Source organism: Limulus polyphemus, unplaced genomic scaffold (genome assembly GCF_000517525.1).
Source record: "Limulus polyphemus unplaced genomic scaffold, Limulus_polyphemus-2.1.2 Scaffold2537, whole genome shotgun sequence".
In the NCBI taxonomy this organism is placed as follows: Eukaryota; Metazoa; Arthropoda; class Merostomata; order Xiphosura; family Limulidae; genus Limulus; species Limulus polyphemus.
Genome location: NW_013668147.1, coordinates 111,054 through 124,740, shown reverse-complemented (window position 1 = coordinate 124,740; position 13,687 = coordinate 111,054). Strand labels below are relative to the sequence as shown.

General features: G+C 31.7%; 1 protein-coding gene across 3 annotated transcripts in view; it reads right to left on the bottom strand.

Moving 5' to 3' along the window:
• LOC106467234 (40S ribosomal protein S16) overlaps window positions 1–13,687 on the bottom strand; it is a 30,648-nt gene that overhangs the window by 6,491 nt on the left and 10,470 nt on the right. For 2 of the 3 annotated variants that reach the window (XR_002612381.1, XM_013927563.2), the window contains exons 3-4: window positions 6,305–6,406; window positions 1,981–2,077 (exon numbers count right to left, since the gene is read on the bottom strand). Coding sequence is in view for 2 of the 3 variants with exons in the window: in XM_013927563.2 (XP_013783017.1) it covers window positions 1,981–2,077; window positions 6,305–6,406 (199 nt within the window). In the remaining variant the exon portion in view is untranslated. Of the gene's footprint in view, window positions 1–1,980; window positions 2,078–6,304; window positions 6,407–13,310; window positions 13,314–13,687 lie in introns of all 3 variants that reach the window. The other variant, XM_022395370.1, reaches the window with a different exon arrangement.

The following is a 13,687-nucleotide window of genomic DNA, read 5'->3' as shown; positions in this document are numbered from 1 at the left end:
TTGAGATTTTTGAGATGAGGAAAAGTATTTTTAGTTTTAACATGAAAGTTCCTTTGTACATGGACTATTCAAAACAAATACTTAATATATTAATGGACAAATCTTTATTTTATTAAAAATACTTCACCAAAAATATGATTTTTTGCATGTGAAAGACTTGTAATATGAACTGAAAGACTGCCAGATTTCATGAAGATATACATACTATATTGAAAGTTAAGTATTGAATCTATAAAGACTTTAATCAGGTACAAAGAGGTCATGCAGTTGGTCAAATTGACCAAGCTTATGTTGAGAAAGTTAATAAAAAAATTGTTAATTTAAAAAGGGGGGGGGGGGGAATAGGAATCATCAAAAGTAGCATAGAAACAAGTTGAATCAAAATGCAAAGATTATGTATTCTAGTCTACAACTAGGGACTCTGAAAAAATTAAACAAACATGGGTGGAAATAGTGTCTGTATTAGTGAATCCAAAATAGGGACTTGTAGCCTGAGAAAATAATGTTTACTTTTTAGGGTTAAAAAAAAAAAGTCTATATATATTCCTGGACAAATTTTTAGAACAAATAACTAATTAAAAAACTGATTCTTTGTGTACCGACAACTTGTAATGTTTACTAAAAGTCTGCCAAATTTTGTGAAGAGATACACATACTGTATTACAAGTAATAGTATTAAAACTATATACAAGTAAAAATGGTCACGTGGTCAGTCCTTGGGAACGAGCCTCTTTGAGAGTTCATAACCAGCTCAATGCTAAATGTGCAGTGCACATACTGTACATACGTAGTCTAGTCTAGTTGGCTATACTGCAGACACCGACCGAGCGCATTCCAAACATCAATGAACAGACTAGTACAAAGTATGAAAATACTGTATGTGCCATTTGGAGATCTCGAAGACAAACACACAAGATAAAGGAATGATTCATATGTTATGCTGAGAAAAGAGGGAAGTGATTTGCAACTGGGGTTATTTTGATTTGCAAATTGCAATGTGAACCTGGATATTTTGCCCCCTGGAAGAACCAGTGGCCCTTTGAAAAAGTGATGCAATTCTTCAGTGCTTCCCTCATTCTGTAAACCCCCTCACTATTGCACCTGAGACTGGGCAGGATGAACCCAGCTAGTTGCCATAGTTAAAGCTGTTCTCCCTTATTAAAAATGATTGATAAAAAAGCTATTTTTGCTAACCATTTTTCAAAGAGAACTGGGACTGTTTTGTTGGAGAAATTTAACTTGTTACTTCAGATGCTTCCACTGCTGTAAACTAGTAAACATTTGTCTCAAGAGTAATATAAAAACAACAACATATGTTCAAACACTGTCTCATAAAGTAAATCAAGTTCAACAAAAGAAAATCATGAGATGGGAATAACCCATAAACTATTGAAAAGAATTGATAACAAGGGCTCATTATATAAAGATAAGAACAAGGGTATTAGAATGAACATTTATAATAATTTATTTAAAACTCCTATTATGTCATTAAAACTTCTGGAAATATCTTGCCTTCTTTTCTTAAAAACAGTGATTTGTATTTTTAATACAAATATTATAATTATGAGAAAAAATAAGGTATAAAAGTCGATAAAGCTGGAAGATACAAGTCAATATAAATATATAAAATAATTTTTAAACTTGTTGTTTTTAAAGTGAACCTTGTTGATCAAAACACAATCTGTAAGTTTCACAAACATACCCATGTATATTTAACAAGTATCAATCACTTTAACTGCATTAACTGGCATGCCCGAAAGAAAAGTTGTATGCTAATATAAGTACAGATATACATGTTTTCTTCATGTTTATATGTATGATTTATTAAACCAACACTTTCAAAAATCATTTGACAATTTTTCTTGTACCATTTACGAAAAGTATTTTGTTTGATGTCACATTACTACAAGATATTATAAACCAGCTACAACCTTCAACAAACTGCAGTTAAAAATGTTGTTAACTATAGTTCAAAATTACCATAGATCTGAGCTATATGACCTCCTCCCTTGACACGAACTCTTATGTCTACCCCAGAAAACCTTTCCTTCCCAAGTAGCAAAACTGGTTCTTGAAGCTAAGAAAAAAGAAAAAGTAAACTACTATAGAAATAAGCTATTTTGAACACAATTAAAACTACCGTTTCATCTAGTTTCAAACAAATATTACACCAATACTTTCATGTGTCCTCTTCAGTCCAAAATTTGGATTGAAGAGGACATGTGATAGTGTCAAAACTTTTATCCATATTTTAATGTGGATTTAAACTTTTAAATATTACACTTATGCATTTTTTTCAACAAAGATTAATACAGTTAGTTTAAGGACCTGGAACACAACCTACTATTCCAAACCAAAATCTTTAAAACAGATCTACTTGACTAAACTAATTAGAATTAACAGTGTTACAACCTTCTGACTTTCTATTTATTTAGAATAATGAATTTGAATTTTATTACTGTTTGTGACAACTACACAGTTGTTCCTACCTGCAAAATAAGAGCATTTCTTGGGAATTAAATCATTACTGAGTGTAATGGCAAGACCAAGGGTGTGCAATTTTAGAAAACACTTCTTGTCCGATGGACAAAGTGCTAGAAAAATCTACTTGCCCCCTTAGTCTCACAGAATACCCACACAAATCAAATGTAACTTTTAGGATTTAACTGTGCTCATCCAATTTACATAAGAAAGGTGCAAACATAAAAATAACAACATAGTAAAGAATGAAAATAACTGCACAATCAAATGAGCCCAAAAATATTTATTTGTAGAGCACTAAAAATAAAGTTTTGACCAGAAGACCTCCATCAGAAAATCCATCAGAATCAATTAATAATTTTGCTTCATGAAAACAAATAATACAAATTTAGTTCAGTCTAAAAATACTCGCAAAAAAAATGAGCACATCTAATTTTTGTGCATGACACATGGCAAAAGAAAGAATATTTTTTTCTTTTGTTGTTCATATTTAGTTTGCATTTACATACAATTTCTATATATTTTTTTGCTTTTGTGTAAATTGGTTTCTTTACCATAACTATATACAAGTTGCACGTTATCATTTACATAATTTACTTTAGAAACGAATTTTGCGAAATGTTGTACATTTCATTGTGATTCCCCCACCAGCCTTTGTTTTTATTTGTTCTTCTGCCCTTTCACTTATGTAATTTTATATGCTGGAATATATTCACATACCACATTATCAATATCTGCCTGTTTTCTTACATGTTCATTTATTATATACAGTACATCAATTTATATATTACCTCTCAAGCTATTTAGGTAGGGTATTTACTTTACATAGTAACATGGTTCATATTTACATTATTTGCAGAGATCTTGTTAATGCAGAATTCTGCATCATATACACAGGTAGTTTTAATAAAATGCAAATGTAACAAGACCTACTGGTTAAATTACCAAGCATTTGTTTATGCAATGCAATATGAGATATTCTACTGCTCTAAGCTTTCTGTAAAAAAAAAAAAAGAAAGGATGAGGGAGAGAAAACAGATGTATATATATTTAATTATGCCACACTTGCATGTTTTATTAATTTATAGGGAAAATGTCCAGGCTTTAAATGTTAATCTTTTTTCTGTTTTTTAAAAGATACATGTTCATCCTGTTATACCATTGTGAAATCTTCCATTTAAATAGTTTATATCATGAAAACGAGACGCAAGTTAATAAGCCCGTAAAATGTAGACAAACAGACAGTGAATATGAAAAGGCCCTTAATGCTAAATCTGTTTTAAATAATGATCAGCTTTGTAATAATGTTATATACAAAAAAAAAGTTAAACTTAGCATTCTATTTTGGATATTAATGATACATAACTGGCTGTATGTAGATGTATCTTCCTTTATCCAGGCATATTTATATTAACATTTAATATCTAACCTACCATCTCCTCATTCTTTTTTCCTTTAATTTTGTAGACCAATGTCGCGTACTGTCAGATTGTGGAAGCATTTCACTTTAGTTAAAAAGGATGGAAAAAAAGTGTAACCTGTGTAGATACTGCTCTCAGCAGTACATTAATACTGCTACTAAACAGTAAAATCATCTGACTAAACAAATCTTGAAACAAAGCAGACTTAATAATTACTAGTCAAACTCAAACATGCTACAGCATCCGGGTCCATCTTCTCTTACTGATGCACCCATCTACTTCAGCAACTCCATTTCTTGAAGGGAAAATTCTTCAATTAAGTGGATAACATGATGAAAGCTTGCCCATGCTATCTATGCATCAGGCTCACTCTCCATGCTAACATCAAATGTATACTGGAAAAGATTTCTGCCCCACATATTCTCTTCCAACTAGATATGCATTGGCTAACCATTTGTTGGAAGTAGAATTTATTCATCTTCTTGACAAATTAAATAACGCAATAAAAAATGCCGACTGCATAGCAGTGATTTCTGGAAGATGGCCAAATATACATGGTGAGGGTATCAACTATTTTGTTTCCACACCACAACCAGTTTTTCAAAAACACCAATACAAAAGATAAAGGGCATACCAGCAAGTACATTGCAGAGGAGCTGACAACCTTCATCAGACATCTTGGACTTAATAGTTTTTGCAGTTATGTTGGACAACACTGCAAACATGATGGCTGCTTGGGCCCTAGTTGAAGCTGTTTACCCTCACATTATACCAACTGGTTTTATAGCTCACAGTCTCATGTCTTCTTGTGGACATCATGGACTTACAAGCTATGCATACCCTATAGAAAAAAGGCTACAAAGGTGGGGAAATATGTCCTATCAGCCACTTTCAGTGCAAAGCAGAACAACAGAAAGAAAAGTATAACTTTCAAATTGTTCAGCAAAACAAAATGGCTTGCAGTTGAGTTCGGGTACAACAGCCTTATTTAAAGGTACAGAGTCCCTAAAAAGAGTTGGCTATTATTGAGTCATTGGAGATAGACACTGATATCAGAAGAATTCTGTTAGACAATGTATTTTGGGCTTGCATAGCAAGTAGCCTGAAGGTACTTGTTTCAATTGCATTTGCAATAGAAAAGATTGAAGGAGATGATGCACTGTTGTCTGATGTTCTTAGACTCTGCAGATATGTGGGAAAGAGTCACTTCTGTACTGCCAGCAACATCACTGCTGAAATCAGAAGAAAAAGCAGTCCTGGATTTCAGTCAGAAACGGTGAGTTTTGTATGAAACCGACTTGTATGGCAGTGAATATATTGGATTCAAAACAACATGGACAAGATGTTAATGGGAAGCAGATTAACAGTGCATATATTATGATAACCATTACAGTATATCACCATAATCCTACTGAAGGGAAAGTGCTTGTAAGTTAGCAAAGTGGAAGGAGCTGCAGCTTATCGTATTTCAGCAGCTACTTGGTGGAAGAGGCTATGTGGCTCAGAAGCTCTATCACTTCAATGATACTCCAAATACTACCAACATTAGCAGCCTCAGAGCAAAACTAGTTGCTGTTTGCCAACACACACCAACATACACAACAGGCTCATAAATGAAAAGTTTAAAAAAAAAACAACAAAAAAAAAAAACACAGTAGCAATCCAGTCAAACCTCAAATTGTTTGAGCCCAGTACAAATGTGTCCACTCAGTTTGAAGTTCACTCTGAGGTTAAAGAAGTGGTAATTGAAAGTTCATCTGAATCTGATTTGACTGTTTTAAAATTAAATAAACAAAAAGAGATCAAAATAATTTGAAATCAAGATTTAAAAATGTTTAAAGCTTGTTTCTACTTTCTTCTGAAACAACAATTACCCTCAGTACCCTGATCCAAGATCATTAATCTGTTCTTTATAAAACAAGAATTTCTAAAGTTCACAAATATTTCTGAAAATTCACAATATTCCTACAAAAGCCCATAAATTGCTGATGAAAATATACAGCTCTCAAAATTTCCAGGAATTTTGCAACCCTACTTAACATAGTTTTGAGATACTCCCAATATCCCACTGCATGTGTGTGATGTTCAGATGTTAATTGTTAGACTCTGTAGGTTGTTTGGTTTTTTAAGAGCAAAGCCACAAGAGGCTATCTATCTATTGTGTCCACGGCAGGGAATCAGCATTTTAGCATTGAAAGTATGTAAACTTACTGTTGTCCCAACAGGGTATATACTTGATGAATTATTGTTCATATGTTAACTGAAATTGTGTTAAATCAGAAACTGTTTTGATACAATACATAAAAAGTAGGCCTAAAAGTTTTTTTTAGAGAAGAAACATACGTTGAGCATTATCAAATGAAACAAGTTATCTATAGAACTAGCCATACAAGATTACCCACCTTGTACCTAAGAATCTGAGGTTCCAAAGTCTCCAATGGTCGTCCATTCACTTTGATAAGCCCAGTTCCACGTTTACAATATGCCACAGCTGTGGCTGTTTTCTGGTGAAAGAGAAAAAACAAAAATACTAGTTTAAAAAAGGATACATTTTTTTACAAATGTTTTAAACATAAAGCAATTTTAAGCAATAATGAAGATAATATTGTCAAACATTACAAAATACACTATAAAGGCTACTGTTAAAACTGAAACTCACTAACTCGATGACGAGGAACCCACTTTGAGACTAATAATGGTTGGAGACGGCTTGAATGGGTAACAAAGAAAAACTTTAATACAAGTTTAACATAACAGCAAATGTACCTGATGATGACAAAACCTTGTCCATTTGCTGTTATGTTAAACTTACGTTAAAATTTTTCTTCATTACCCACTCAAGCCATCTCCAACCATTATGAAACTCACTAAGACACCAGAAACTTGTTACAAAAAAGTTGATGAATCATATTTCATATTTAAAAACTAAGAAAGGGATGGATAAAAGCTGAATGTCTAGAATATTACAATATGAACAAGTGACAACAAAAATGTAATTTCTTGCTCCTTTTCAACTACCTGCCAGGTAGAGCTACATGTATACTAACTGATATACCTGCTGATTGCACAGGAAAAAAAAAGATATAGGATTTAGATACAAATACCAACCCCTCTAATGAAATGCAGTAATATGTGTATATATATAAATAATAAAAAAAAAACGAAATGTGAATGTTCCGTTTTCAATTGTTTCTTACAGCACTTATCAAACATCTGACATTCAAGAACCAGCAATAAATCCTAGGGCCAGGATAGTAGCTTAATCCAATGAAGGACAATAGAGTGGAGTCATACTTGCCTTGATAAAAAAAATGTTTTTACATGGTCCCCAATTTCAGACCCAGATTCACTAGACGAACAATAAGTTTGTCAAACTCTAGAGTTCCTTCTACAACTTTAACTTGTTTGCTAATCAAACTTAAATTGCTAATGTATGTTTATAACCAATAAAAAGCAGATTCTCCTCTAGATAAATCTTATGATTTTTTTATGTTTTGTGGCAAAAGACGGTACTTGAGAAATGCTCAACTTCTTTTGATCAAAGCCATTCTCCGCTGAGCAGTAACAGAATTTTAAACTATTTATAGCTTACTCATCCAGATAAATTATAATTTTGGGAGATTCTATTCTAGTGACTGATATATTTTTTGGTTCTAAAATGCATTTTTGAAAGCTATATAAATTCTTCGACATCCAAGACAGGATAAGGCCAACCTACTGAAACTGAAGAATGTTACTCCAGTGTAAAAGTGCCTTAAGTTTCAGAAAGTATTAACTACATAGAATTATACTTGGACATTCCTCTACATTAAAATACTTTTATTTGCAACCTTTCAGTCTTCTTACTGGAGCCTTAATCAGGCAACAATTTACTGAGCAACATAAGTTTGGTTTTTGTGGAATACTGCTTTGAAACAGGTATCTAGACAACAATCGTAACAATAACTGACATCTGGTATTAAAGTTATTGACCATATAGAAATTATGATGAATATAGAAGATAAAATAGAGTACTTCAATACAACAAATATAAAGAAAATACAATTTTTGGTATTATATAGAAAAATAAATAAACTGCTCATACTTCAAATCATACATTATAGAATTAAATGTTTAATTTTACATCAAAACCACAACATTATGTTTTATGTCTTTGATAAGTGGTATCCATGCAGTATTGAATAGTTGTTGGCCGTTGTTTTGGTTAATACCCACTGGTTGTCCACTGTCTTGTGCTTGGTTGACAATAGGTTTTTTGGTTTTTCTCCTTTTTTTTTATTATTTTTGCATTTTTTAAGAGTATTATATAGTCATTTTCCTGAAAGTGAAAAGCTATAGCTGATGTTTTTATAGAACAGTTTTTAATATCTCTTTGGTGTCCTTTGAACCTTATCGATAACAGAATGTTGCACTTCCTCAATGTATTATTTATTACACTCACACAGAATGTTATAAACCATGTTCTTTGTAAGAGGACTGGAAACTAGGAATTTTACCTTTGTAAGGTTGTCACACAGTGTAGGAGGACTTAGGACATCTATGGTGATGTCAAATTTATTCATTACTTGTAGTTTTTCCTCTAGGCCTGATATTCAAGGAAGAAAGGCTGTTTTCACTGTGATTGTCAGGTTGTGGTTCATTAGTAGTTGAGACAGGTGAACCACATAACATACATTGAATCATTTTTCTCCCTGAAAATGTTCTCAAAATGTTTAAGTTCTTCATCATAGGTAAAACAAGAAGTTTTAGTGTTTTAACAATCCCAGTTTTGGTAGCTATTTTATGACATTAACAAAGATTTAGATATTTATTTGTTTGAATCTCCTTCTGATAAACAATACTGGTCAACTTTTCTAAACTTGTGTCCTTATGAACCAGAACATCAAGGAATGGAAGTGTTACTGACCAAGTTCTATAGCAAATTTTATGCTGTCAAATTGGTTGTTCAGATGAGCACGAAAGGTTTTGAGTTCTTCCTCTTCATTGGTCCATAAAATAAACATTTCATCAATGTACCTTACCCACATACAAGGTTGATGAAGATATGGTGTGTTCAAAATGCTGCATGAATATTTCTGCTACTACAGATGATAAAGGTGAATCCATCGAAAGTACTGTTTAACATGTAAAATTGGCTATTCCATTGGAAATAATTTGCATTGGGAGAGATGTCCAACAAGATAATTATGTTTGGAATGCTGATGGGCATTCTTGTTGGAAGTGAGACATCACTTAATTGTTTGTGTATTATTTCCATGGTATCCCTTAGCACGTATTTTGACGAAAAGTGAAGCTACAATAAGGCTATCCATATCATCACAGGGATAATGATTAATGTCCTTTCCTAATCTAAATAATAAATCATCTACATTTTTGTAGATATTGCCACACTGTTGTTGCAAAAGGACTTTCTACTTACAAATAAGTCTACTGTGACAGACCATTGTTGCCAAAAGATATTCAGTCAAAGTTGCAGAGAACATGACAAAGGTCACCCAATGTTAAACATTTTCTTAAATGCAGAGAACCAAATGTAGATGATCCGAAAAAGGATGTAACAGAAAATCTGTTGCTATAGCAATTAATAAACCCTATGCTAATAGACCACTAATAATTTCAGAATACCACCTCATGACTGGCCAATCATAGCTGGGTATCTAGCCCTATTTGCTAGGCAAGCATTTAACTTAACTTAAATCGGGCCATAGCACAATATTTATGGAAATTCCATTATTTTAGAGTTTTTATATAAACAAAAAATTATATTGTATCAGAAAAGGCAAAAAAAACCTGAAAAATATCAAATTTTTTGTCACTGAAAGACCAATAGTCTTACTGGAAATAATAGATCTAATTTTTAGATCCTATAGCTATTTTTTTCCATCATGCAATTTATGTTTTTACACACAAACTAACTGACAAACATACTAATCCAATTATAGCAAGGCCATACCAGGTGAGACTAGACTCCAAGTTTTATGCATGGAACTTCTAATCTGCATAAAGCACTTCTAATGCATTCTAGCTCATCATCCATAGGGAAGTAGCATTTCTTTCCACAGACGCATTTCCTCTTTCATTCATGATTACCATTTAGAATGTTTCCTAAGTACTCATTGCTGAACCGCATAGCCTTTAAACAAGGCACATCGCAGTTGTGAACAACCAAACCGAAATCTATAATTACACCTCTGACATAATCAATGCCATAATTGAAGCCAAAGAAACAAACCTTAGCAAACCAACAAATCCTGACCTACAAACCTGGAAACTCACTCCCGAAATCCATTAATTAATAATTACCTGCAGCCGACCCAGACACAACTTCATACAAATCCGTCACATTACACTTAAACCACCCATTAATGCCAAGAAATTTGTATTACAGTAACAACATAACTGGAAAAACTTTTGCTATCTTTAGATAAAAAACAGTCTAAACTTTTTGCCCAATATATTGAAAGTACCTTTGTAATCTCAAATCTCACCTACTTTGACACACATTTCAACATTGTAAATCAACATATTTCTTCATCAAACTATCCAGTTTCTATACCACAAATCAGAGATAAAAGTGTCCCTTTCCTAAAAATCCTAAAAATAATTGAAGCCAAGTAAGGGGGTTCCGGCACCCAAAATCCTGCATTTTAGTACTTAAAATTCACTTAAACAAGTTACCCCATTTTTCTTACATCAATGATTATCAAATACATGTGAGAAATATCAAATCTGATTCCCCTAGTTAATGGATAATTTTCAAGAGTGCATTCTTAGGAATTCATAATTTTCACTATTGGATGTCAAAACTTATATAAAGTAATGCTTTTATAACTTACACTTAGTACTGCATATGTGTTTTTGAAATGTGTATGATTCAACTGAGGCTAAACAGTTCACACTATTGTGAAATTGAATAGATTCATTATTAAAACATTGCTAAAAATAAATCAGACATACATTTATTGTAAAATCAAACTCATTCGCTGAATGTAAACAAACCGTGCGATTGCATAAACGCTTTATCTATGGCATGGAACACCAAAATCCGATAAATAATCTTAAAAAAATGTGTTTCTCCGGAAGAAAACCGGAGGTTTTCAGGATTTTTTAGAAATATCCGGATATATCTGGAAGACTTTCATTATTATTCAATAATACAATGGTGGTTGAGTGGAGGTACGTCTATGCAATAAGATGCTTACATAACCTTTTGCCTCATTCATTTCAAGGTTCTCTGAATGAACACATTTGAAACAAGTAATACATTTTTTCAACCCCTGACAGCTGCCACATCCACAAGTGTATACTCATTAGAAAGAGCTCAGTTTGCACTATAATCTAACAATGGTTATTTTGAAATTGGCATGCAGTTGTCCTAATGGATTACATGTAATTGACTGTAGTATTGTTGGCTGCTTGATCAATTATAGTACTTACAGTTTAAATTGTATTTAGGTCTTACTATTATGTTTTAATTAATTATGTATGTTACGTTTTAAAATGCATAATTAAAAAGTTTAAACATTTTTTCAAAATACATCCTACTTTGCATCCGTTTTCAAGGTTTACGATATTACACACTGAATGAAAATTTTGCCAAAGGGTTGTGCATGTCTCCCAAAGAAACTGTAATATGCCTCGAGGGCACTATTGACTTGTGTCGAAACGAATAATAAGGAAAATACAACATTAAAAATTAACTATATGTGAAAAGGAAAAGACCTGAAACTATGAATTTAACCAGAGTAAAATATTTAAAGATATTCTACAAAAAATTAAAAGATATGTATTTTTTTTTCTATTTCCTACTATAAATTATTTTATTGCATTGTATGTTGATGACAAGTTAAAAGTTAGTGAAATGGTAGAGAAAATGAAAAATAAAATATAAAGTTTTGATATCCTTTTAGGAAGTTCTAGAGGTTATGCATATGAAATATGAAAACTATAAGATGAAGAAAAGTATTTTTATACTTACAATGAAAATCACCTTGCATTTGAACTATTTTAACTGTTTGAGTGCAAATAACTAATATAGATAAATAATATTTTTTATTAAAATACTGTCATTCTTTGTGTGCAAAATACTCATAAACTCAAAATCTTCCAAGTTTTTGTCAGGAATGCTCAGAGTTACTGTATGTTTCTTGTATATATGTCCTTCCCCAGTCACAGTGATACAATGTATCAGCCTGTGTTGAAATGGTTAACCTAAATGCAATGAACCAGAGTGCCTGAGATTTCTTGGTTGTTTTACTGTAGCAAATGATGGCAATAATAATGTGAGAGGTATTAAGAACTACTGATATCCAAACTACTGTATTAGGTGTTTGTTTTACTACAATTTTATTATACAAGTAAAATGGTTCGAGATTTGTTCAACTTGATTCATTTTTTGATTCAAAGAAATTTCATACCACTTTTAAGTTTCATAAAATGACACCAAAATAATCAAGTAAATATCATCTTAACTTTCATTTCCGCAATATAGGTTATTCATTTTCCTTACCTCCAATACCACCAAATCCTTTAACAAACTGTGATCCTTCCTGAGATCGATCAGTGATAATCTCCAATGTGGCACCTGTTTCAGCAAAACTTTTAAATCTATATTAAGAAATTTCAGCAGACAATTCCAGCAAAAAGTAATGGTTTGAATATTTATAAATAGTTAATTTAAAATAAAATGTGTTAACTATTTTCAATTCTTTAGTTTTACATATTTTCACTAAACAAAATACATCAAAAATATTTTTTAAAAGATGTTTATTAGTATACTCACTATCAATGATGACAATTCAGTTTATTTTGAAGTAAACAAATATTCCACTATATCACAACTGTAGCACAGAGAACCTCTGTTCTACTCTGCAGTCTAGAAACTAAACTAAAATTTTTTTAGATCACCAATGTATGTACATAAATTAAGTCTTACCAAAAGATTTGTAATTATTAGCTAGCCATTCAAGCAAAGGCATTGAATCTACTAGCTCCAGTTCAACTCCAGTCTAAAGGAAAAAAAAAAAAAGGATATACCACACTTCAAGTATTATCATCTTAAAAACTAACAAGATCATACTAGTTGAAAGATTACATGTTTCAAATTGCAACCATTTTCTTCCTGAGAGAAAGCAAACACTAAGCAAAGGTTCTGTAGAAATATCTCAAAACAGAAACTAGTTAAATGTGATTTTATTATAAGATAAAAAACAAAAAATTGCATTTTATTTAGCTCACATCAGTTTTGTTTTTGCTACATCACAAAAGTGACTAGCACAAAGGTACATTACATTAAAATTAATGTTTCATCATACAAATACAATAAATGGTAAAAATTAAAATATTTCTTACTTCTTTATCGACAAAATGTGTTTTATCTTTTTCCTGTTCAGGTGTCAGATGTAGTACTTTCTCCTCTAATAGAAAAAAAATACATTGCATTTCTAGATATTGTTGCTCAATAAAGTAAGTCTTGAATCTACCTTCTTTAAACTATGTCAACTAAACAAACACACACTATGAAATGTATATTGTTGTTCCACATATCTTATAACGCTGTTATCCATCTCCTTTAAATACTATTAATCAGGCAAGTACAATTTTATACTAATACCTGTTAAAACAAATGTTACAAGGCTCAAACTATTCAAATCTACCATCTACAACCCTTTCCAGCCAACTATCAGTATATTACCATTTCTGCATTTGCATTCATAAAAACTCAAACACACCATATCTGAAACAGACACTTTAAGTATAAAGCATGATTAACTCTTTTTAGCATG